At 38.5% G+C, this 27,579-nt stretch overlaps 1 protein-coding gene across 1 annotated transcript in view; it reads right to left on the bottom strand.

The window, feature by feature from the left end:
* LOC118826373 (neurobeachin-like) overlaps nucleotides 1–27,579 on the bottom strand; it is a 228,458-nt gene that overhangs the window by 18,464 nt on the left and 182,415 nt on the right. Inside the window, exons 17-25 of the mRNA XM_036597338.1 lie at nucleotides 22,054–22,133; nucleotides 18,981–19,043; nucleotides 17,222–17,319; nucleotides 16,497–16,589; nucleotides 13,242–13,350; nucleotides 11,769–11,850; nucleotides 8,032–8,155; nucleotides 5,328–5,520; nucleotides 4,133–5,101 (exon numbers count right to left, since the gene is read on the bottom strand). Coding sequence (XP_036453231.1) covers nucleotides 4,133–5,101; nucleotides 5,328–5,520; nucleotides 8,032–8,155; nucleotides 11,769–11,850; nucleotides 13,242–13,350; nucleotides 16,497–16,589; nucleotides 17,222–17,319; nucleotides 18,981–19,043; nucleotides 22,054–22,133 — 1,811 coding nt within the window. The remainder of the gene's footprint in view (nucleotides 1–4,132; nucleotides 5,102–5,327; nucleotides 5,521–8,031; nucleotides 8,156–11,768; nucleotides 11,851–13,241; nucleotides 13,351–16,496; nucleotides 16,590–17,221; nucleotides 17,320–18,980; nucleotides 19,044–22,053; nucleotides 22,134–27,579) is intronic.

Here is a 27,579-nt window from a genome sequence, read left to right as displayed (position 1 = left end):
ACACAAAAAAAATGGAATAACTGGTGAAACATTGACCTCAGAAGTGTGTCCAACCCTGAAAATATGTTTACTGCCACACCTCTACAAAATACAAGAGTACAATAATACAGTGACCATGATTTAAATTAAGCACTGAATGTGTTTAAATGCACTCAATAATTGGATCATAGTCAGATTTCTGCAGTTAGCTGATTATTCAAGTGGTCATGTAAACAGCACACTCTGATTGCTTAGATCGAGGTAAGGTCTAGAAATGCGATTAAGAAATTTGATAAAGAGAGCTTGATTTTAACTCAGTAATCAGATTTCTCTGTGCTTGTAATCTCTTACTCTGATTTCTTTCAGATTTCTTAGCCTGCGAATGTGCGAAACAGACTGTTGTACCAGAAATAAGTAAGCAGAGCTGGCGTAAGATGGCAACAAATCACTTTTGCAGCAATGCTGAAACAAACTACATGCTTGATGAAATGAAGGATTTAAATATTCTTCATTTTCTAAATGATGTATGTTCATATTTTCAGCTGAAGAGGTTTAAAATGTTTAATGTTTAAAAAAAAAGTCACGGCAGGAAGTTTGAGTTTTATGTTACGTTTTCTTCTGCGAGTTTATTGGCTGGTTGCAAAGCAGAAAACTAATTACTGACCGACTCATATAGACCCGGAGTTTTCACATTATCTGATTACTCAAGTGCATATAGACACGTTGATCGGATTACTTTCTGCAGTTACTATTATTAAGTGTATGTAAACACACTCAATGTTTCCCCATAAACATGAAAATTCTTTAGATAGAATAATTTAAAGGGACCATATACTACATGGTTCTTGTATTTGATTTTTTTCTCCAGAGGTTCACTTCTTATGTTTACGTGATTTTACAATTATATACAAGTTTGGGTGCCCCTGGTCAAATTACATGTATTATTGATTTTCTAACTGAAATAAAGTGAACACATCCTCTACAGAGAATAGATTTTTTGCACACTTTAATTCACAATTACTGTTTATTTGCTGAATTTAACATATTGGGGGAAAATAACATATGGCCTGTACAAAAGCTATGGCACATTTTATATTTTGTGTTTTTTATATGTTAAACTAAATAAATTCTGGATTAAATAAATTGTGAATTCCATAAATTGTGGATTAAAATGCAAAAAACTGACATAATTCTTAATGTAGATGACGTGTTAACTGATTTTCACTTAGAAAATCTACAAAACCTGTAATTTGACTGGGGCTGTTCAAACTTCTGCATACAACTGTGTGTAACAAACACAGCTGGAAGTTGGTTATTTTCAAACTCTCTTTAACCTTTAGAGTTGAACAGGTTGTTTCTGTTACTGTGCCTTTAAAACCAACATATGTATATTATCTTTGTTCTGATTGGCTGCCCTGTACTCGGCCTCCTTCAAAAAGCAATCCAGACTGAATACTCTTTATAACTTTAGTGTCAACAGGTGTATATTTGTAAATGTGTGGGCTTTCATGGCATTACAAAAAGAGCAAATTAAAAACAGGTTTCCATACCTGTACTTCATGTAGGTGTATTGGGGTATGTTTTGGAATTTTAACAACATGTCTACATATTAAATTATACTTTTTTATTTAAAAAAATGGGTTTTCTTGATTTCTAATATAATTTCAACCAATACGTAGCCCCCAAAGGAGCCGTAATAATATTTCCAATAATTATTAGTATTTTAATTATTTAACTAACTTTCTTAAGGGCTAATCTAAAGAAACTAAGAAACTTTAACAGTTCACCCTAACAAACACCAATCGATTGATTCATTGATGCATTCACTGTCATGATTGTCAGGAACGCATCATTTCTGTGCATTTCATCAGCAGCTCAGGCTGCCGACTGTGTGCAGAAACACTGCCTGCCTGTCGAACTAATTCAATCTGCCGCCCTCACACCTCTCAACACTCCTCACACTGAACAGAAACACTCAAACACAAATAAGAAACTGAAAAGCATCCCTGCCTCCAGGGACATCCACTAGAAGCCACCAGCAGAGGGTCCTTAGAAAAACAAGGCAGTACACTTTAAGAATCTGTCCCTGTTGACAGACAGACTTCTATGACAAGCTTAAACTCATCAAATATGTCACCTACGTGACAGTGCATTTACTTAATATATTAAACATGATCTCTGCTGTACTGCACAAGGTAGACCAGTGCGAACTGCAAAAAGGCTCAACAAAATCCGCTGTGGGATAAAAGTAGGTCAAAAACCAAAGGCCTTAAATTGGAAATGAGAAAATTATGCAACTGCAGGAAGGAACTAAAAATAGCTTCATAACCCACACATGCTCTGCTAATGCGATTTCTCTGAGAGAGCTGGCTGACCTTTACTAAGAGCTAAACACTAAGAAAACTGGACACATTTGTGCCAATTAAATCACGTAACATGAACAGATCCTCTTGACCTATTCCACATCTATGACGTAAGCGTATATCCCCCTCAAAAGTTTGGGGACACCTGGTTTTAAGCTCATTTTCACATAAATGAGTACATTTGGAATACATTAACATATTTAAGTTCTGATCTGGGGCCTGACTCATAAAGCATGTCTAAGGGTTAATGACTAAGTTTCAGCTTCACAAAAGCTAACAAATGCAGGCTGTGATTAATCATCATGCGGGTGCACATAAAAGGGTGACATTTATGATGAACAGCCCAGTCACTCGCAGGAAACATGAAGAGGCGTCAAAGAGCTTTTTTTTCAAATAAGGAAAATTATGCTATGTGAATATACAGAAAATGGAGATCAGTATATGTACAGCATATAATGGTAGGAAAAACAACTACTGTCACTGTGTTAGTGCTTACTGGAGTCATAACTGCTTTATATTCTTCATATTCTTAATGTTTTACCTGCTGAATAAAGATATTTTTTAACATAACTGATGCCACAAATTTATCAAACCATGTTTTTTATGGAGCTCGCTTTGTGCACAGGGGCTCAGTCATGCTGGAACAGGAAAGGGCCTTCCATAAACTGTTGACACAAAGTTGTAAGCATTTAACTGTCTAAAATGTCTTTGTATGCTGTATCATTAACATTACCCTTCACTGGAACTAAGGGGCCCAAACCCTAAAAAACAGCCCCAGATGATTATCCCTCCTCCACCAAACTTTACTGTTGGCACTATGCATTCAAGTAGGTAGCGTTCTCCTGGCATCCACCAAACTCAGATTTGTCCAGTAGACCGCCAGATAGTGCAGCATGAATCATCACTCCAGAGAACACGGTTACACTGCTCCAGAGTCCAATGCTGGCATGCTTTACACCACTCCAGCCTATACTTGGCAATGTACATGGAGATCTTAGGCCTGTGTGCAGCTGCTCGGCCATGGAAACCCATTTCATGAAGTTCCAATGCACAGTTCATACACTGATGTTGCTTCCAGCAGAAGTTTGGAACTCTGTAGTTAATGAAGCAACAGAGTATGGGAGATTTTTATGTGCTATGCACTTCAGCACTCAGCAGCCGAACTCTGTGAGTTTGCACAGTCTGCTGCTTTGTGGCTGAGCTGTTGTTGCTCCCATTTCACAATAATAGCACTTACAGATGACGGGCAGATCTAACAGGACAGAAATTTCACAAACTGACTTGTGGCACAGGTAGCACTCTATGACACCGCCATGTTTTAAATCAGTGAGCTCTTCAGTAGGACCCACTCTACTGCCAATGTTGCACTGCTCTGTGTTTGATTTTATATACCTGTTAGTAATGGATTTGGCTGAAACACCTGAACTCAATAATTAGGAGGGGTGTCCACATACTTTTGGCCATATATAACAGTATAAGCCTAAAGTGCCCAAACTGACTGATTAGCTGTCTTGTTTCCTAATTGTCAATACTGAAGCTGTCCCGAAAAGTGGAAAGCTGGAGCTCGGAATTATGTCATTTTCAAACATGGACTCCTCCTGAGTGTTGCAAAATATACCTAAAGTAATGGCTCTTTTATGGTAACAAAACGTTTGGTGGTACTTTTCCTTACTTTTCTGAAAAGTAACAGTAAGAAAATTCACATCTCAAAACAAGGAAAGTGGTCTCGAAACTTTTGACAGACTTTCTATAGACTTGTAACCAAAACACACTCTAGTGATTGCAATCACCTGTGTGGTGGCAGTGGTCTGGATCTTCTTGATCTCTTTCTCCTTGCTATCATCAGCCCTTTCCGTGTCTGAGTTGGTGCTGGTGGCATCTATGCCATTTTTCCCTCCAGAAGCTTCTGCCTCGGGAGCTGCTGCCTCAGCCTGCTCAGGGTTTTTGGAAGAACTCTCTGCCTGACAGGAGGAGCCAAAAGCCCCCAGACTGGGTTGGATTTTGAAGCAGTCCTCCAAAGCTCCAGAGCTGGAGGCTACATCTGATCCACCAGTCATGTGGGCCAGCAGGCCCAGGTCACTGGTGCTGGTGTGGACCTGAGGCTGTCCACCTGGAAGGGGTAAAGGCTCAGAAGGTGTTATCTCAGGTAACAAATTCTCAGCTGCACTGGTGCCCACAGGAGCAAAAAGAAAGGTGCTACTGCTGGGCACGGCATCTTTTTCTTCAGCCAATGTGATCAAAGGGCCGGTGTTTTTGTCCTCCAGGCTTGTTTTGGGCACCAAAACATCGTTCACATTGTTGTTGAGCTGCTCCACAGCAGCTGAGTAGACATTGTCCAACAGGGAGTCGACCTCCACCAGGCTTCCATTGTCCGTCACTCCTAGAGTCTCTGGAGAAAGGTCCATGTCGTCCAGCTTGACCTCAGTGGCTTCAACCTTCTCAGCCTTGATGTCCACCAGTAGGTCATGGACTTCAACCCGCACCCCTGAGACTGGGTTCTCAACTTCAGGTCCTTTTGCCTCTGCCAGAAGGTTCCGTCCAGGTTCCGTAGTCTCAGGATCATCTGCTTCACTCTCAGGAGTTTGGGTTTGAGAATTGTCGTCTAGCTCTAAAGTGCCCTTGATGGCAGAGGCCTGAGCAGAAAGACCAGAGATGGTGCTGACGAGTCCTTTTTTACCCTTCTTGATGTTCTCCTCCTCCTGCCGTTGGTACTCCTCATACATCTTGGCTAAATATTCCTTATGGGCTTCATATGTCACCTGAGGCAACAGAAACAGATGGTTTTCAGAGGTGATTCATTATTTGCTGCTAAATTATAAAGTATAATTATAAATCTTACTGAATAATCAACTTGCAAGGCAATGCTGACTTGCTAACTATGATGAAACAATGAGGAAAGCTGTTTGTTGTAACATCATGAAGTTAAGTAATACTCTTTACGTCCACTAGAGGGTGCCACTTTTGATCTGAAAAGTGGGTGCTTACTTTAGAGTGGGCAATGGAGAGAGTGTCCACCCACACCCGCCAGCCACCCCATTCGTGTTTGATGGCATGATACAACAGGATACGGAAGATGTTGTAGACCATCTCAGTGATCTTCTGCTCTTCAGAGGTTTTGGGGTTAATGTAGCCAAGCGAGAACATCCAGTCCTGCCACACAGAGCACTGGAGAAGACACCTAACACAAGGAAACAGGACATAAGATACATCACATCTGGTGCACTCACAAAACGTAAAGGTACATTATCATTTTCAGTAATATTAAACCAATCTGAGGCAAATATATATATATATATATATATATATATTATATATATATATATATATATATATATATAATATATATAAAATGATGACTATACATTTTTTCTGGGTGTGTATCTCTTGGTTTCTAGAAAATCTCCACATTTTTTTTCTGTCTGCAGTAAATAAAAGCCTTAGGTTGGGGTCATCAGACCAAAGGGAAACATGTCACAACGTCTAGGATGATTTAGATTCAAGGGAAAGAGAAAAAGGCACACTCTGCTTCAGATGTTTGGAATAAATTTGTTCAATATTAGAAAACTAGTTTTTATTGCACGTAAAAGTATATATTCATTCTAATATGATCCCAGCTTCCATTTGAAGGAAGCTGTAAAAATGAGATGACAGTAAATGTAGACATTTAGATGATGAACAGAGATGCAGATGATTTCATAAGACTAAAAGTGAAGTTAATGGCCTAAAACTACAATTTAATTATTTATCTTTTTTATGTTTGTCCATCAATGATCTCTCACTACAATACCAAACTTACACTAAACAAATACATCACACACACCCTGGGAATTCCTAGCACTGTGGTGAAGAAATCCTGACTGCTAACATGACCACTGACATAGAGGCTAACAAATACAGATGTGATGCTTGGCTTCCTAGTAGTAATATTAACTATCTGGCTTCCTTCTGGATTGGTCGAAAAAATCATTTTCAAAAAGCTTGTCCTCAATTAGCCACCCCAAAGTAGTTTTTCAAAAGTTCCTCCCATCTTCAATCATCAAAGGGGAATTTTCTAGCCTTTAAACTGGAAAATCTCACTCACCAGACTAATAAAGCACAGCTGTATGAAGTAATTAGGCATGTTTACAACAGATGCAGTAATGTTAATCATTTTGACCAGAGTGTTTCTTTAATAATTAAATCTTAACAATTAGTAAGCTTCATATTTGAGAAGTGGTAAAATTTCAAAGCAGATCACAACAAATAGATATTCAATGTGGTCATTCAATAACTTCATGCTGAAAACTTATATTGAGGGAAACCTTCTGGTATCTAGTAAACAATATTTTATAATGACACAAATTATTAACATGACAAATACTTCCAACCTTCTGAATGGCAGCCTATACCAAAGACCCTTGTGAAAATAAACTAAATAAACTGTGTTGTATTTTATTTGCCTCAAGGTTGTGGACAATAGACAACCTGGCAACAATTTATTTGAAGGGCGTCTACGTAACACATTCATTAGAACACTTCATATCACGTTCGTGAATGTTGAAATCAACACTCATAACGTATACATGTTTTACACTAAAATGTATGTGACATTTTACTCAAAAATATTTTTCAAAATAAGTGAAACATCTCATTTCCAGACAGCCAAAATAAAAATGACCTGATTTTAAAGAAGACATAGAGTAAAAAGGTGAAAGAATAACAAAGAGTAAAATACAAAGGCTTAAGAAAAAATAAACAATTAAAAAGAGGTTGAAAGTCTAGGCAAAAAGTGCCTAAGTGTCAAAGCACTTTCTGTCCAAAGGGGCAAAGGCGAGTCATTGAAATGAAAATTTATATAATAATTTAAAAAATAATATAGTTTTTCAAAATAAAAAAGGAGGACTTTTATTTTGAAAAATACATTTGAGTAAAATGACATAGTAGTCCATATTAACGTCATGTAAGACATACTTTATACTTTATGAATGTTGATATAAACATTCATGAGCATGTTATGAAGTGTTTATGTCAGATGTTATGAATGTGTTATGTAGACACCCTACAAGTAAACTGTTACCGGACATCTATACATGCTATTTCTGTCTGCAGTAGGTTTAGGTTGGAGCGATCAGGTCAGCGCGAGCCGATACAATCCCAGTCATGCCCATCATCCGAAGCTGGCAGCGCTGATAGATTCTCTGTGCAGCCGATGCTTCCGGGAAGTGCAGAGGTGTTGTAACAGACCCGCTCAAGCGCGAAGTGTTCGAGCGTCATTTTTTGGAGCCGCTTCCTCTAATCTTAATGACAGAGATGATGAAGTGTCATGATAAGAGCCTTCACTGCACATACTGGATAAATGATGGACTGCTTGACATCTGACAGAGCTTAGGACTGAAAGCTAGAGCGGGCTGTCATGAGAATCATCACTGACTCTGATGTGCTCATGCAGATGAGTCTGTCTGTGTGTGTGTGTGTGTGTGTGTGTGCAGCAGTGTTGGTGTGTGTGTGCGACTGCAACATCTGCCGGAAGGGAAACATGGAAACATGCTGCAAATTCAAGGATGATTTAGCGTCATGGGGGGGGCCCATTAAATACCGAACATCAAGGGAGAACAATGTCCCCCATTTGCTCCCTCCCCCACTCTGATCCATTCATCAGGTGGCTAATTGTTGTGGATGGGGGGGCTGTTGAAGAGGAAGGCTCTCTCACCGTCTGTTCTCTCGGCTGTTGCTGAAGAGCTTGATCATGTCGGAGAGAAAGAGACGGCGCACCTCCATCAGCTCGGCGCTGGGCGTGGAGTTCTTCAGCAGTGTGGCCACCACCTTCAGGATCACTGGTAAACACAAAGAGTTAAATAAACCGCCTGCATCAGACATAGCAGCGTTGCTGAAATCAGTAAGACTAAACTTGAACCCACGCTGCATGACATTGACATAAGCATGCCATAAACATATGTCATAGCAGATGAGTTGTCCTGACAGATTTTGTCCAGTATTATAACAGTGTCATGTTACCTTTACTGGTAATTGTCAAATGGTATAATGTTTGATGTCATGACGGCTAAGTAGAGTGCACAGCAGGAATTAGCATGTGACATAAGCTGTCATGACATCAAACATTATACCATTTGACAATTACCAGTAAAGGTAACATGACACTGTTATATAAATAGTATTCCAATGATGTCACAACTGCACTGCCACCATATTGGCTTACAAATTCAAGTTCATTCAGCAGTGCTGTAGCAGTTTTCAATGAGATAACAAAGCCACAACAGATCCAGCAAAGACAGTTAAACATTTTTTGGACACTTTTTTAAATGTCATTTTAAGCCTAATAATCAGTATATTTGAGTGTATTTCCTTGATTTTATTTGATTTGTTGCTGTAGTGATAACACTAGAAAACTGAAATCAAGTTTTCCACTGTCTTTGTCTGCTAACTAGCACACTAAATGAGATGCAATAAATAGTGCAGTACCATTAGAAGTCCGCTCATTAGTGTAGTAGGTAAAGTACAAAGTGCATGGTTTGGGGAGCAGTTCAACAGTCCAGCGGGTCCAGTGGCTGATGCTGCTCGTAAGCTGGCAGTAAACATCTCCAGTCAAAAGTTTAAGATTAAGTATGAATTTATTGAGGTACATTAATGCATCTATTGAGGTAAGCTGATGTTGGCTTCTTATTCACCAGCTTCTTTTTTGAAATTTGTTCTACATTTAGGGAATTTCTCAAATAATACAATTTTTGCAATTAGCCAATATCATAATTACCTTGCAGCATCATTTAAGATGCAACAGAAAATTCAAATAAGAAGCTTCATATATGTATGTGTGTTCATTATTTCAGAGGTTCTGCAATTCTGGGAGCCAATTTTCATTTTAAAATCTCACGCACTGGAATTTTACAGATCTAGTCCATCAATCTAGCTAATCTTCTCCCCGTAGCGTTTTCTGGGAAAGGCATCTAAAGTGTCCACTATCTTTTCATCTTTTTCATGGTCATTCTGGTCTATTTTTCTTGATCCTCATTCACCTGCAGGGCTGTAACTGCAGCAACGGTGATAAAATAATCTCCATCAGAGCACAGTCAGAGTTACAGCTTGCCTACCAAAATGGCGACAGGGCTTTCTTAATGATGTAATCAAATATTATGACTTACTGGATATAATGTGTCATAACAACTAATGGCAGCACATAACATCTTCCATGGCATGTTTATGGCATAGGTGTGTCAACGCTATGAAGCTGTGGGGTCTTTAAACACTGTGCACACTTACTGACCACTTTATTAGAAACACCTAGTTGGTCAACTGAGTAGATGTAAAGTTAGAGACAATAGCTCAACCTTTTCTGTGCACAATTGTCTGATAGCACTCAGTGTCTGACCAGAAGACCGTTGTCGGCTAGATATTTTCGATTGGCAGCATAGAAATGACAGCGAAAATCACCAACACCACCATGCCTGGAACACTTGTACCAGCACAAAGCAAATATACCTGGTCAGCAGTGGTCCTGGGGTGGTCTCTTTCCACTGATGAATGGGGTAGAGGAGGACTGATAATTATTGACCAGTAGATGGGCTGGAGTCTGTAATTGTGAACCTATAAAGTGCACCTATATGAAACTTGCTTCTGATAAAATGGGTTTGTAACTGTAATTGTAGTGCCTAAAACACTAGCAACTCTGCACTCTCAGTCAAGGCCAAAGGTACTGAGACTTTTGAGCCAGTTTTCGGTACAAATAGGACATGTTTAGTGTTCTCTTATTTTTTTTTATGTACAAAACTTAGGCATGAGCCTAAACGCACAGTTTGCACGAACCATACAAACTACCGTCAAATACACTGCTGTAGGACTGTGTAGTTCTCAGCATCTCCAGAGGATCTGTGGAGTGATGTAGGCAACCATGAGACCTCACATGGACTAATCACGATCATGGGAAGGTCTCAGAACAACAACAGCCAACACACACTGAACCATACACTTCCAAAAAAAAAAGGTCTCAGACTTTCACTCAGGTGGTACCCTTCTTGTCATTGGGGTGGTACCCTCAAGGGTATGTCCTCGATAACTTTAGGGAACATAACTGTACTGTATTTCATTGCAATTATATTTTTCAAGTTGCACTGACTCTATACACCCAGCCTGTTCTCCACCCTTTTCTAAATTATCATCTGTTTTAAAACATTAGGTCCTGAATATAAATATGAACTTTTCCTAAGGGAAAACATTTATTTTAGGTACACAACTGGGCCTTAAAACTGTTGTACCTTTGAGGGAACATTTACATTGTTTGTACCTTGATGAACAAAAAAAATACCTGCAAAGTATCTTTTCTTATCTAACAGTGCACAAACTCACCATACAACCTCAAGTCTTTTTCATTTGAAGTGTACTGGCAGTAAATTGAACACTAATATCAGACGCATTGTGAGCATATATTGCAATCATATCTAGGCACATTTTGCACTGCACTCACACTTGTATGTACATCTCAGTTTTTCCATGTCTCTTTTTTTGTTTTTACTTACACTGTTGTGATGCTGTTTTCTACAGTGGCCGACAAGACCCTATTCAGAGTACAATTAAAAACACTTTGCAAACTCATAAACGTGCTGCAGACACAAATAACCCTTTCATCAAAATGACTACATTGGAGTTACATTTTGCATGCTGTAAATAAAGAAAACACACTCAACTTCAGAAACGCTGCAAAGCCAGTCACAACACAACAGTAATGTTTCTGGAAGACTCAATGGGCCCAAAGGGGATGGAATATCTATAATGGAAAATCACTGAGAGAAGTAGAGAAGACCACAGACACTCGCATCCTGAGTTCATGGTTAACCTTGCTGGCTAGTTTGCTGTCTGACATGTCATAGCTGTACTGTGGTAGTTAATCTGGCATTACTAGTTAAACTTTCACAGTTACACTCTACAGCTAATTCCCATTACGATACAGTGATGTCAGTAATCTGCTCAAATAAAAGTTAACTTACCTTTACCAGTGAATGTTTGTGCTGCACAGAATTTGTCAGAATGGCTCCGTCCTCTTTGAGTGTCCTTCAGAAACATCTCTATTGTGCTGTGACTGGCTTATCAGCGTTTCTGAAGTTGCATGTGTCTATGAATTTGCCCCGTGTTTGTAAAATGCATGCAGCCATTTTGATTAAAAAAGTGTTTTCTGCGTTTGCAGCTCGTTTTTTTGTATTTGCAGTTTGTTGGGTCTTTTCAGCCATGGTAGTTCTCCTCAAAATAATCTTTACAGGTGCTCCCAAACATTTGACAGACAGTGCATGTGAGACAATTAAAACAGAGGGTTCAGAACGTGACAAATGTGGGTCATTCAGCATGCACTACTTGGCATTTAGATTGAAATGAATGACCATCAGTTATTATCTTCAGTTATAGGTCACAGGCAGGATGTGGAGATAAGGCATCAAAGCTTACTGGGGTTTTGAATCTTCACAGTAGAGTCGGGTTCAGGGTGCGGCTTGTGAACAACCTGCGTGCACACCTGCTCTGTCAGGATCTAAAGGACGAAGAAAAAAGAATTGATAGAATGTAGAACACAAATCTAAGTTTTGAGTAATGAATAAATGCAAACATAACCCTCAGCACTGACAAAACACTGAAATTTCATATTAACTGTTTACCCATATAGAAAAGAAATATCAATGTATTCTTTAATATAGTTGAAGATGGCAAAAAGCTACTTTTGTTTAATGTACAATAGTGTTTTAAATTCATTCTGGAATGAAACAATATATTGTAAATTTCACATATTTAAAAAATAAAGGCAATATGGGTATTGCTCATAGCTCAACAAAAACAAGCTGATTAATGCTGTTGAATGTGTCGATTCCACTTTTGGATTCTCAAGTTTGTTGAAAGAAAAGCATCCTTTATATGTTGGGGGGTTCACACTGTGTTTTCTGAAGGTGGAAAAAAATCGATGCCTACCACACTGAATTGCAGCTAGTGATAGATCATCGGTGAGCTAAAATTTGCCAAACTTCTTGTTTGTTAGTTCTAGATAACATGATGGAACAACAAAAAACAGACTTGAAATCTCACGCAGTGCATTAATAAAACCCCAGCTGTGCTACCAAACTATCTAACTAGACAATATTTGAAAAAATAAAATAGAAATTGTGTTGCTGTTAGCAAAAAAACAAGCTTTTGTTTATATTATGATTTATGGAGATATGTGAAGGACTGCAATCACTAATCCCCCTGCATTAAAACCATAAAGGCCCATCTTCGATCTGACTGGCTGTTCAGAGCATAAAAAAAACTCATAATGTAGGGGGCTTGAATTTTTTTCAACACAGGGCGCCTGGAGCACAGGGGGTATATAAACCGATGTGCCCACAGTACAAACACAATGCACAAAACGTATCTTTCCCATTGGAAACAACAGAAAAATAGTACCTTAAATCTCAAAAAAATGTGTGAAACCCTTTTAGGATATGGTTGATTACCACAGTCAGTAATTGTGATGCGTCTTCTCGTACTTAGAAAAGAAGCTTTCAGTTGTATAACGTCATAAGAACAGCTCTGATGTCATCCTTCAACCTAAACTATTAGAGTGTAATGATAGTAGTTTCAAATTTGGTAAAACAGTCATGCATTTCAACTGTTTATTCACAGAATTCTGCAGGTGCCCATTCTATTATAATAGGTTTTTTTGTTGTTTTTTCTCTCGCCACGACCCAGAAGGATAAACAGTTTAGAAAATGTTTTTTTTTCTCTTCCTAATATGGGAAAACATGGAAATTATTGCCAGTGGTAATCAGCCATACGAAACACATTGTTTGCACTAGGTTGGAAAATGCTTGCATGTCCCTTTAAGATCCTAATAATGGGATCATCACAGATCATGCACACGCTTGAGAATAACATGAATAGAAGATGTGCTACCTCATAGAGCGTGTTGTACGTCGTCACTGACACTGTGCTGGTGTGCAGCATTAGCCTCTCGCCCAGAAGTGTGAAGAGGCTGTGCGTGTGCATGATTTCCACCTTTCTCCTGCAGAAACACACAAAAGTGTCAAGGCAACAGGAACAGGCCGAGATAGCTACTGCGCTTGGCAACTCCAGCGGAGTGTCGGGTAACGTCACTTTTTCACAAAGACATGAAACAACAAATCAGCCCTGATCTCCAGACGCCGCTTCAAGACACATGCAGGAAAAAGGGAACAGCGTTCGCAGTGACAAAGTATCGGAGAGCGCATCGCTCAGCAGTGCTGCAGCATTAGGCATTAGAATGCAGCAGGGCCTAGAGGCGCAGAGGGACAGTTCAGACAAATGGCTGCTGTTCTTCAGGCTGCCAACACCGCACCGAATTCGCTCTAGAGCCTTCAAACACAACAGCCCGACGCTTACTTATTGATAACTATGCAAATGGGGGAAAGTGCTTGAAGATGATTTATACAAGGCCACTGCTAACTGCAGCACAAGCCTGCAAATGTCAATATAATGCTGGCTTTAAAGCTTAAGCAGCAGTCCTGACGGATAAGAAAATTAGCGTGGAGGCTGTTTTCTGCTGAACGGCAGGTCTAGAGATGATCGAAAGGAAATAAACAGGCTGTTAATGATCGTTTTGTTGGAACAAATATCTCCTAGTAGGTTATTACTAATACAACCTTACAAGAACTATAATGCTGCAACAGTACAAAACAGTGATAACTAATGCTACAAGGCATTATGAATAATCCAAGGACCCATATCACAGAAAACTCAAATGTTCTTCCTCTTTTTTTTTTTTAAATAAGAGTTTGATGTAGTATGTAAACACTGCTAAAACATTCACTCAGTCAAAAGCACCCAGTCCATAGGAGAACTAAGCTGGAATGACCCATTTATGAGCACTCATGTATCCACTTATATATCATTTTAGGGAGTGTTTCAGTCTGGACTGCTTTTAAATAAGATGCAATACAGAGCAGGCAATCAGAACAGTGGTCATTCACATATATCACATACATCTTAAAGGCACAGCAATAAAAACAGCTAAGGGATAAAAAAGGTTGGTATAAAATCAAATTATGAATGTTTTTGCCACATAAACACACACACACAAACAAAAAAAAGGGCTAGTTTAAAATCTATCAGATAAAACTCTACTAATCCAGCTCACTACAAAGACATGCTAATTTAGCCCGTTTCACAAAATGAACCAAAAACCATTCCTCTAAACTAATACTAATACCTAAAACATCCTTCACACACACATACTCACTCTGCCGATCTAACTCTCACACACAAACATGTATACACACCTCTCCTTCCTCTCCATTTGTCTTATTTCTTATTCATCAGGCTTGAAGGACCCAATCATTTGCCCACCCATTGCCTAGAGCAGTGGAGGGCTGCGCAGAATGCAGAATAAGCTGAGAGGAAAAGCAGCTGGCTGGACTAGACTAGCACTGGCTCATGACAAAATGTGATAAGAAGACATAAGTCTACTTGGTTAGTAGTACAAGCCGAAGGTGGTTTAGTACTTAAGACTTGTAGAACTTAAATTGCCTTTTAGGGTCCTTATGGGTTGTCCATAAGGATGATATTACCCTGAGATCATTTTGCAAAAAGTCTATTTTAAGTTTCAAGTTTATTACAAAGTGCATGAAAGTGCTGTACTGTACAATTGATCAATCAGCCAATAAATCAATCAATAAATAAATAATCTAACAATAAACTAGTACATCATAGAGGAACAACTGGACAAAACTAATAAGCCTAAAATATTGACAGATACACCAAATCATTCAAATAAATACCAGGAGTGCCGTTCAAACAAACTGCAATTCAGATAAATATAATTAGCACATTAGTTGAAATTAATATACAGTTGTATGCAAAAGTTTGGGTAAGTGAAAATAAATGAACACATCCTCTACAGAAAACGCACTACTGCACATTTTATTACACAGTTACTGTTTATTTGCTGAATTTATCATTTAAAAAAACGTTCCCCGTAAAGGATGTGCTAATTATTTTCATTAAATATCAAGAACATCAAGATCAGTAGCCACGTTGACATGCAGCCTGATAATCCATTAATAATCAAACTAATAGCTCAATCGGAATAGAATATGTCCATGTAAACACTTCAGCTGGAACAGACTAGTCTGATTGAGGCCATTCGGAATACAATTTCTCATTGAATGAGGTGGGTAATCCTGTAAATAATTCATTAAATAGAAGAATAATAACCATGTAAACATCTGTATCTGATTACATTCCCAATCGGAATGTGTGAGTACGCTCTGCGTGTGTGCATCCTGTCATAGTGAAAGTTCATAACGTTCAACATGGCAGGAGCAGAAACTGGTCTGCAGAGGAGACGAAGTTTATGCTCTGATCTTTAAAAGACGGCGGTGGGACGGGCGTCCAGCTTATGTGTCTCAGAACACGACGTCTTCCTCTCGGCCTTCTTTAATAAGTACATCATTTTAAACTTATGTAACACACTGCTGCTCGTCTCACTCTGACTGGACTCACGTGATGCCCGTTGTCATGGTAACGTCTACACTAAGTGGTTCTCTACGCAAGCACATAATTTTGAATCGGATTTCTTGTAGTGAGCATGTAAACGGAGATTTACCCTCAGATTGTTGAGTAGAGTGAGCATAAACACCTCAGTCTTAATTTAAATCAGAATGTATTTAATCAGATTGGCAACAATCTTTGCATGTAAACACAGCCAGTGAGACAGTATAAAGTGCCCATATCATGGAAAATAGATTTTTCTTTGCTTTACATATAGATATATCCATTACATTATATAACATTTACATAAATCCACCTGTTCAGCCTACATCAGTTTAGTCCCACTCTTTCACACTGAAGTTATAAGAAGCGTTTCAGACTGAACTGCTTTTTGAGTAAGGTACAATACAGGAATCTGATTCTAAAAGATAAAAAAGAAGGAAAATGGTCATGTAAAAATGAACTCTGAGTGTTTTCTTGCATAGAAAATGACACAAGCATCATAAGTAGACCTGAAAAAAGGGGAAAAAATAATATAAACTAAATCATATGGGCCCTTTAAAACACATTAGGCACTTCACTAATGCCTTTTGGTGAAAAGTGGGCAGGTAATCATGCACAGACAGGACATTATTTTTTTCATTAAAACTGGACGCAAATGTCTAGGAAATGAAATTTACTCACTTGTGACCCAAGTGTTTGAGGAAGTAGCCCAACACCTTCAGTGCCTGCACTCGAATGCTTTCACTCTTGGAAGCCAGCAGTTTGTAGACCACTCTGAACAAAGCACAAGATATAATAACCAAGAATTACTCTTCAAAATAAAGGGTTCTTCGGAGTGATGTCACAGATTCCACTTTTGGTTCCCTTAAGAACCTTTCAGTCAATTTTTGTAAATAAGAGACAAGCAAAATGTTGTTAAAATTATAAGAATATAATGTAAAGATTCAATACCAACTAAAGGTTTTCCTAGAATCATATGCTCAGCTTTTATTTTGAATAGTGTAGCATTAAAAAAAAAACAGAGTATCAACACACAGTTCTGCTTTAGCAGTGATCTAAATGTAACGAAATGTGTCTTTCGATAAGACGTCAGATAAGATAAAAGTGCTAGTGTAATGCAGAGTTGGCGCATGCTGGCTCGAGCTTGTTTCATCACAGCAACATCAACTAATATGTGCGAAAAGTAACGCCGCGCCGGGGAAATAACTTCATCAAATCCGTCCACATTTCATTAGCTAGACACATGGGGCAAAGGCTTGATCCTGCTTGTCAGGAATGAAATAAATATGGAAATATGCGAATATTCTTATGTAGATGAGGCTGAATAATTCATGCGGGCACACTCGGCGGTGCGAAAGAGCGGATGAGAGGCAATCTAACTCGTCCACCCATGCTGCAGTGCTCACCGGATGCCGTTTCTCTGGTCGAAGGCGGGGATCATGGAGGCTGGATGCTCAGACATCAGCGCTACCAACAGCTGAAGGACATCGTGGAGGTTTTCATCCTGCGGGCAGAAGTACAGGAGCGTTTCAGTGTAGTTACATGTAATACTAGTGATGATATGTAATAGCATTTGTGCGATTTTAAATGGATGTGACAAACAAGTCTATTACAAAACCCATAACCTACACTCGGCTGTCATTTAACCCTTACAAGAACATGTTGCTATACTTCTAATGTAATTATTCACATCTAACTGACTAATTACATTAACAATTACATAGTTATACAATAATGTTATTAACATTATTGTTATTAATTATTGAAAGGGTAGAATGCACATAATTTCGCTGCTTTTTTTAGTGATTCATGAGAAAAAATAAGAAACATAAAATGAAAGATATTATCCACAATAACTGCCTTCAGGAAGGGTTTAGAGGTGTTGAAGACACAGATTGGCATCATGCTGTTCAGTTTAGAATTACAAATCATGCCTGCAGTGAGAGCTCTGAGACATAATGTACTTCAGCACCTAGGTGGAGTTCATTTGCACTGCCGATGTGCTTGTAGAACACAATATTGTAATAATTTCCCAATTACCTAATATTACCCAGAAATGTTGTTACATTTGCACTTGGTCCAAAATGTAACCCAAAAAAGTAATAACCTGCCCAGTAATGTAATACATATACCTGAACTGATATTATAATTTCTTTTTATTGATAATGTACAATTTTATTACATTTTTGGGAATTTCTGACATTTTAAAGTTGATCACATGTAATACATTATTACATTATGAGGAATTTATTACATTTTCTGAGTGATCATATGTGACACTTTACTGCATTATTCAGAATTTATCATATTTAAGTTCATCATTTCTTTTTATTATTTTTTTTTAATAGATGATGTAATACTTACCAGTAACCGGAGTTACGTTTCCACAGCTTGCCTAAAATGCTTTTGTGCTTTCTCCAAAATGTAGAATATGGACCAAAAATTTATGTGGCACCATAAAATCAAACATATCAGACAGTATCTGATATGTCTGATGTTCCACTTAAAAACATAACAACTTGTAAATATAATAAATTCCCAATAATGTATTAAGGTATTAAATTATCATCAAACTAATGTATATCAGTTTAAACAATGTATTACATTACTGGACAAGTTATTGTTACTATGACTAATGACATTTTTGAACAAGTTAAGTGCAACATATTACACTACTGGCCGATATTACATTGGGAAATCATTACATTACTGCGTTCTACATAGTTCTGTAAGCCAGATGTCTGCCTGTTTGTAGAGATTCTGGCACTTTTCACTTGCGTAACATGGCCAAGAAGAACCTACCTTCTCAGGGAGAGGCCGCTTGACAGACATGCCAAACGACCAATCACAGCTGGCTGTTTTGGTGCAGATTTATATCTAGCTCTGAAAGGCTTATTTTTCATTATAATGTCCAGCGCAGGCAGCTGTTTGCTTTCGCTGACTAGAATTTAGCTGGAAAAACAAAACTCATTTCCCATCTCAATGATAAAAAACACAAACATGTGAACAGCCAATAAGAAGGCAACTGACAGAATCTCTGCACTCTGCAATTGTGGTTGGCTTTTTGTGCAAAAGATATCAGGTCCTTGGTTTCTGTGTAGCCTGAGTGTCTGAGGCTGAGACTAGGTTCTACGTGGCTGCCTCGTCTGCTGTGAACAGACCCACCTCATGCATGGTCAGCAAGTAGTTCTGAATGCTCTGAAGCTCATCCTCTTTAACACCTCGATCCTGTTAGAAAAACAACAGTACAGTTCATGTAAAACAAATACATGGTTTTACAAAGAGGACACTATAAACATCCTTCATGTGCGGTCACCTTCAGTTTCTCTTTTGGCATGAAGAGATGCCAAATCTGTCAATTAATAAAGAACAATAGTCTTTAGGTCTGACCAAGACATGTCCAACAAGGTTGGTGCACAGTGCTCTTATTTATGGCCTGACCATAACATCGTTTGGCCAATAAAACTGACCAATATTAAAAGGTCCACTTTATGAGAATTGACAGAAATGCAATGAGGCAAATATTACCAGTCACTAACTAAAACTGTTGGAAATCTTTCATTGTTTGACATTTCTGTATAATTAAATAGTTAAGATGTAAACAGTCATTCAGAGTGGTTTGGTGTGAAATACTCCATTGTAGAGAAACCTAGCAAGTTGTCAGACGTCCGAAGCTTTTAATGCCTTACAGTTTTATGCCTTACAGTTTTATGATAGTTTTGGGAAGGTTTTGGCCTAAAATGTACTTCTTTCAACCCATCTGTGACAGAGAGGAATATGCAATAGTACCTATACATGCAATAGTACAAACAGTACCCACACTTTTTTCAGATCCACCACTATTTTATCATCAACATGACATATAAAGACTCAGACGACATATGTAGGTTCACTGGTTGATTTTGATAGCAAATAAAAAGGTTATTTTCAGAACCCCTGGTTCCTATCACCACCACTAAAGAAATCTGAGTTGGTAAGTTTTTCTACATGGCAATTTCACATTAAACCACTCTGAACGACTTTGTTTACAACCTCAGAAATGAAAAATTTATTAAGATCTGTGTTTAAATGTAATGATGATAGTAATATAGAAACAAAACTGCAACGAACAGTAAAGCCAGCTGAAAAAAAACATTGGTGCTACCCTGTCCACCCTCCAAGACTCATACTCTTTAAGAACTAGGAAACGGGCAGGGAAGATCATTACAGATTCCTCGCACCCTGGACACAACCTATTTCAACTCCTCCCCTGCAGGCACTACAGAACCCTATATACTAAGGCTGCCAGACACAGGAGCAGTCTCTTTCCTCATGCCATCACCCTCATAAATAGCTGACCAGTAATATCATCTGCAGGGCTACTCCTGTTTTTTCTCCAGATAGTTATTACACCCTGCTTCAGACTCATAGCACTGTGCACAACAATTTTACTCCCATACATGATGTAGATTATTGTTGTTTGTTTATTGCTTGCCCCTGCATAATCTGTATATTGCTTGCATATTGAGTATTGTCTGTAAATAATATGTACATTGTCTGTATATTACTTGTCCATATATAGTCTACATACTGCTTGTATACTGTGTATAGTGTATATTGCTATTGTGTATTGCCTGTAAATTATTTGAACATTGTTTGTACATTACGTTTAATACTAGAGAGACACCAACAGCTGGAACCAAATTCCTTGTATATGTCAATATACTTGGCCAATAAATCTGATTCTGGTTCTTAAAATCAATATTAACATTGGTGACAAAGGCCCAATCCCATTTCACCCCTCGCCCCCACCACTTAGCCCTATCCCTTCATTTTGCACGTTCATGCCTAGGGGTAGGGTGTCCCGATTTTTGTTGAGATGGAGGGGTAGGGTGAAGGGTTAGGCCCTCCAAATGAAGGTTTTTCAGAGGCTCAATCCAAAAGGAGTGTTATGAGAAAACAAGAAAAAGGAAGATGGCTGTGCAAGCGACCAAAGAAATCCACAAACATGAGAATTTTCTCTGTTAAAAATTAACCATGTATTAACTTCGTTTAAAGTCATTACGATTTTTTATGGTCCTTTTCTTCATAACAAGCATAAAAATTCCCAATAGAATGCAAATGTCTCAGTAGCTAGCTAGCTAAATTTCCCATTCGACCTTAAATTGTCCAGCAGTTCTGACGCCTGAAGCACCAGAATGTAACTGCTGCTCCATTTAAGGTGGAACAGGAAAATTTAAACAAGAAGCTGGTGAATACCTGACTTCAGCTTCATATCACTGAAGAATTAGGGGTGGGTGATAATAAATAATTGTCTCATCCCCCTCTTTGGGGGTATATGATGCCCTAAATGTAACTAAAGCCCAGCAGTGAGGTTGCTGAACTTCACCCTCCTCTGCTATCACTGCAGACTGGTAGGGTCACCTACAGAGCACCGCTAGTAGCCTTTTAATGAAGTAATGTTCTTTTTATTTGATGGTGCCATATTATAGGGGAAGATTTCAACCACAACAACTTGTAACTCAGTTCCAAGGGGCAAGGTGACACCCGAAAACAAGGGAGAAGGGTAAAAATAAGAAATGGGATTGGGCCAAAATGTTTATATCAGTTGGGCCCTACTCATCAGTGAGTGAACTTCTGATCTTCCAGCAGAGTAACAGAAGTTGAGTCAGAATTCAGTGCCAGTTTGGTGTTATAGCTCAAACATAGCTCAAATTCCTAAACAATCCATAAAACCTGTCAGGTAGGGTGTTGTGCATGCTGATATCAGCTCGCTGACATTTTTTCTTCATAGCAAATTTCTGTCGCGTCTTTTACAAGCTGTTCCCCATTGTACTGCGGAGCCTCTATGAGTTTCAGGCCGGCTGATCAGAGCACACATTTCCCATTACGCTTTGAGCAGAGACAGATTGAGAGGTAATTGTTGTTTGTGTGTGGCTTGGCCCACTGACAGACTTTAGTTGGAAAGCGGGGTGTGTTAGCATTGCCGCATATGAGAACACGTGTTGCTCCAACAAGGTCTGTCAGAAAACAGTAAACAGCTACATAAGCTGATGTGGGGCTTGATTATTCGCTGAAGTCACGGCCCTTGCAGAATTATTGAGCGCCGCACAGAACAATTTCATGTCACAACGTGGTGTGTGACATACAACAGTGAGCACGATGTTTGTGGAGAAATGAAAGCTCTGGGTTCTTGTGTCACTCAGTGCAGCACTGGCTCATTATCCACACGGGGTGCGGAAGAAAAGCCGAATCTTACCTTGAGAATGAGCTGCTTGAGAAAGAGCAGCATGAAGGCCCTCAGCGAGACGATCTCCTTTTGGGAAGGCCGGGGGCCGTCTGAAAGCAGACAAGCACAATGAGACACGGTCAGCACAAAAGGTGGCCTGGGACAGTATTATGGTCCGCATACCGCATTATCTGTTCCAGCAGGGACAGTGCTGAAGTGATGACTAAAGGCCAGAGCACACTGACCCAATAATCCTTTAAAAAGCCCTCACATCCACACTGTCCTAGAACATTCTCCTCTGTTCACACGGTTTCAGAACATTGTCCCCCATTCCCATAGAATGTTCTCCTTACCACCACCTATTCTCTCCTATCAGCAATGTTCTAGAATGTTTTTTCCACTTTGACATTCTCCTTGAATATTCTCTCTAACACTGTTCTAGAATGCTCCCATATCCACACTGCTCTAGAATGTTCTTCCCAATCACACTGCTCTAGAACGTTCTCCCCATCCACACTGTAATAGAATGTTCTCCTCGATTCACACTGTTCTAGTGTTCTTCACAATCTCCAATGTTCTACCCTATCCACACAATTCTTGAATGTTTTCCACTATCCACAATGTACTAGATTGTCCTCCCACATTCACACTGCTCTAGAATGTTCTTCCCAATCACACTGTTCTAGAGTGTTCTCCCCATCCACACTGTTATCGAATGTTCTCCTTGATTCACGCTGTTCTAGAGTGTTCTCCACAATCACCAATGTTCTACCCTATCCACACAGTTCTTGAATGTCCTCTGCTTTCCACAATGTACTAGACTCCTAGTCCTCCCGCATTCACAATCTTCTAGAATGTTCTCACTATACCCACTGTTCTTGAGTGTTCTCCCAATTTACTGTTCTAGAATGCTTCATTCACACTGTTCAAGAACACTCTCACTGCCCACACTGTTCTAGAATGTTCTCCCCTATTCACACTGTTTTAAAAAACCCTCCCTTACCTGCACTGTTCTAAAATGTTCTATCTCATCCAAACTCTTCCAGAATTTTCTCCCTTCTTCATACTGTTTTAGAATGCTCTCCCCACTCCTACTTTTCTAGAATGTTTTCCCATTCATACTGTTCTAACATGTTCTACCCAATCACACTGTTCTAGAATGTTTCACCTTATTCACACTGTTCTGGAATTCTCTGGCATCTTCACAGTTTTAGAAAGCTCGCCCTCATTCATACTGTTTTAGAATGTTCTTCCCAGTCACACTGTTCTAGAATTCTCTCCCATGTTCAGACTGTTGTAGAACATTCTCCCTCATTCATACTGTTTTAGAATGTTCTTCCACATTTACACTCTTATAGATTGTTCTCCCACGTTCCTAATCTTCCCCATTCACAGTGTTCTAGAATGTCTAATTCTGTGTTGGTTATATTTCCCTAGAACAGAGTATTTAACATCAAACCACTCCAAATGACTGTTTACATCTTAACCATTTAATTATGCACAAATTTTGAAAGTGGAACTTTGAAATTCCAGGGCTTTTTACATACTAAGGCTGATTATTCAAGGACTTCAGTGCAAACTGGCTGAGCTAATCTTAGGTTATAGAAGTGTGTAATAAACTTTGGGCCCACCGGTGGGCCCTGACCATTTAAGGGGTTAAATATGTGCTTGAGCACACAGCACAGTGATGGAGGCTGAAGATGCATTGCCAACGATCCATTAGCTTTGATCTCAACTTGCAGAGTATGTTCTGTCAGACTCTCAGTCTCTTTGTCGCTGCTTTGATTCACTGGGGGTGAGAAACTGTTTACCTCTCTTATTCTCCAGGGTATATTTTAGTTTGTCCATCTGAATTTACATGACCAAATCATAAGGCAAATTATTCAGTAACTGCATGAAATAAATGTAATTTTTCTTTCTATTTATTTATTTAATTTTTGAAAAGTTCTTCTCAAATTAACAGAAACGTGTTTTATGATCATACACATATTGCTATATGCTTATAATTTACTGCTGAAAGCCAAACATCTTAGACGCTCTTTGTATTATTTTATAAAAACAATTTTTACAGAGCAGATCACTGAAGAGACGCCATCTGTTTGTAGTTTATAGCCCGGATTTGTGGAGCAATGGGTCAGCTTTCAGTAGACAAAAATTTGTGAGTTCAGCTTCTTTTATTATAAGGGTTTAAAATTACATTACCCATCTATTTGACTGGAAAGAAGACAGTTACAGCTCTCATATGACACCCACCTTTTGACTGTAGCTTATGAAATATGAAAGTTATGAAGAATATGACGAAGTGCGTTTTGGTCCCAAGGAGTTGAAAAGGTTAACCAAAAAAATTCTAATTCTATATGAAGTAATTAGCAAGACGTTTCAGCATAGAAATAATCAGAAACTGGATAAACTGCTGTTGTTCTTGATTATTATAATGTTTCTATATGGGTCTCAGTGAAGTAACAGAGTTTGTGAGCTGTGTATATAAAGGTTACTGTCTCTAGAGGACACATATGTATAAACCTGCATTACATGTTAGCTATATTAGTCTCATTGCTCCAGTGCTAAAGAAGCAAGCTTCTAAACCCAAACATGTCTTGACTGGTCAATTACATTTGGTATAATAGAAATGATATTTTATACATGGGCCACCTTGTTTCTCAACACTTATTCCTTGTCACAACACAACTCAAAATACATGTGTAGGCACATCTGAATGAGGAGGGCCAGTGTTATCTGATCTGATGCAGAGGATATTGATTACATGTCATATTCAAAGATGCACCTTAGACTGAGAAGTGCTCACACGGGCTCATTCATTTCAAAGCTGTCTTCGACTATTAGCTTTGTTCTTCTTTCTGATTACTGTAAGCATGTGAAGCTGACAGATGTAAAGACTGATGGCAGCCCCAGTGATCAATACCAGCTCTTGCTTATTCATTACACTCACAGCGAGAATAAGCACAAGACTCAAATCAATGTTAGAAGTTTTTACACAACAAAAGTGGGTAAAAAATAAAAATCGGATTAAATTATGGGGCACAATCAGCTAATTAGGTTTGTAGTTTTGAAACGAGTCCTGAGAATGGCTGAGAATGACTTGTGTCCTGCTTGGCTGTTGCTCATTACTCTGTTCCATGAGCAGATCTGTAGTGTGAAGCACGTTCGCCTGCTGATCCACAGGCAGGCTGGAGAAAAATAATACAACCTGCTCAGTGGCAAACCACAACTATTAGAGCTAGACCCTCAGTTCAGGCCATAAATGTCAAAACTCAGTCAAATATGAGAAAAAAAGAAAATAGTGTTAATAGTAATTTCTGATAGCACCCCTATGGGACTGTAGTAGCCTGTTAGTGCTTAAGCTAACATCAATTTACATCCACATTTTTGTCCGTTCTAGATTAAACACAGACATTTGAAGACTGTAAAAGAAATCCTTTGTTTAATGTGAAGCATGATGAATAAAATAAGGTGCTTCTGCCAACTATAGGTGAAGTTCCATCAAAATTCAAAAAACGTTATCAGTAAAAAGGTGCATCCTGAGCAAAAGAGTAAGTTTATTTGGTTAAAACATGATGTTTCGGCCCACATGCAAGGACTTTATCAGATGTGAAAAACAATAAAAAGCACACCATTTTAAAAAGCTCTAAACAGTAGTGGGTCCTAATTAGAGGAGCGGTCTCATCTCCTCATCTGCCCCGTCTAGTGGCCTAAGACAGACAGAGGATAAAGACTCAAATTTACATTTCAGTATTCATATTCAAAAAAACAAGGCAAGAGAGCACATTCCTTTCAAAACAACAGTGTATTTCAGTTTCTTTACTTAAATGACATATAAAATATTTCCCTGTATTCACCTAGTTTATTAATGTTTTCCCCACTTTCTACGACCACTTGTTTCACAATAATCTGACGTTTGTTGCACATATTTACATACATTTTACCTTGTAGCAGTTAAAGAGTTGCAGCTGCTGTTTTCCATTTCTAACAACTGACTGAATCATGGTTAGACCACAGCTTGTATTCACAATCAGTTATGTATCCAGAACTTCCAGAAGACCTAGACCTCATAAAATCGGTCCCACCCATTATAAAGTAAAATGTGATTGGTTGATTCAACTGTCAGTTCCTAAATATGTTAGTGGATAATCTGACACATTAGGCCTGCAGTTCAGATCCTGAAAGCCTAACCAGTTGGAGAGCTCACTTGGATTGGACCATTTTCTGATGGCCTTTCAAGATTTTCATCCTTTTGTTTCCAGCCAAAACATAGACAAAAAAAGAAAACATTGAAATAAAAGTATTACTACATTATTTACAGAGTTAAAATACAACACACAGAATGAATCTATTAAATCAAATTACATGACTTTTTTTTTTTCAAAGAAATCATTAGGTCTTTGTCTGAAGGCCTACAAGGTCCTGAGGGTTCCTTATTGAACCTGATATTTGGGGGGCAGAGTTTGGATGGTTAGGTGTGCTTAGCTAGCCCTAGTGCCCAAGCAAAATAGATCCAGCCTGGTGCCAAAAAGCACCAGGCTGGATCTATTTCTCCCAGACCTTTTTTTCCAGACTATTTCTCCCAGACTTTTTTTCCAGACTAAATATTTTTCATTTTCATATGTAACTCCTTGATTTATATTATATTATTTCTTTTTCTAGTGAATCATTGTTTTGGGGTCATGTACAACATCAAAAAAGCAGTTTCTACTCTCTTGGCTTTTGAGTTATTGCGCATACAGAAGCTTGCCTGTGGTCATGGAGTTAATGGGGAATTGTGTCTGTGATGTAAACATTCAGAGTGCTTTGATGTGAAATGTTAGAAAAACTTACAGAATTAGAGTCGGTCACAGTGGTGGTGATAGGAACCAGACGTCCAAAGCGTTTAATGCCTCTAAGCGTGACATCTCAGAAAGTTAAGACTTAAATGGCTATAAATCCACTGCATAAGTTCTTTAATCCATTCATGTGGAGAGATATATGCAGGGTGTTGTGAGGCAAATTAGTACCCAAACGTACAACTTTCTGAGCTTAAAATCAAAGTTAATATAACAATATATTTTTTATAAGTAATTTTGGACCATTTCTATTAGTCCAATCACTATGAAATTTCAACAAAATTCAAACAGTAACTGGAGTTTTCAAATTATGTATAATTCACAGGACACACATAGGTCCACTCGATGTTGCGCATAGCAAATAAAAAGGCCATATTTTAGCTGCAGACACTGTGTCTCCTGGTTCCTATCACCACCACTGTAAAGAGTGTACTGTATCACCACCTGGTTCCTATCACCACCACTGTAAAGAAAGTTTCTTCATAATTTTACATCAAACCACTCTGAATGACTTTGTTTACATCTCAACTACTGAATTATAGAGACATTTTGAAAAATCTGTGCAATTCCCCTTTAATGAAGGTACCATTAGCCAATTAGCATTGTTAACATGTATTTTTTCTGCATTTATAACATGTTCAGTCACATTCAATTTATGATTTATGTCACTGGTTGAAACTGTGGAGTGAGAAAGCCCCCATAAAGCAAAGATTGTGAT

The sequence above is a fragment of the Colossoma macropomum genome, unplaced genomic scaffold (genome assembly GCF_904425465.1).
Source record: "Colossoma macropomum unplaced genomic scaffold, Colossoma_macropomum, whole genome shotgun sequence".
In the NCBI taxonomy this organism is placed as follows: domain Eukaryota; kingdom Metazoa; phylum Chordata; class Actinopteri; order Characiformes; family Serrasalmidae; genus Colossoma; species Colossoma macropomum.
Note: the sequence above shows the minus strand (reverse complement) of the source record. Positions and strands in the feature narration are given on the sequence as shown.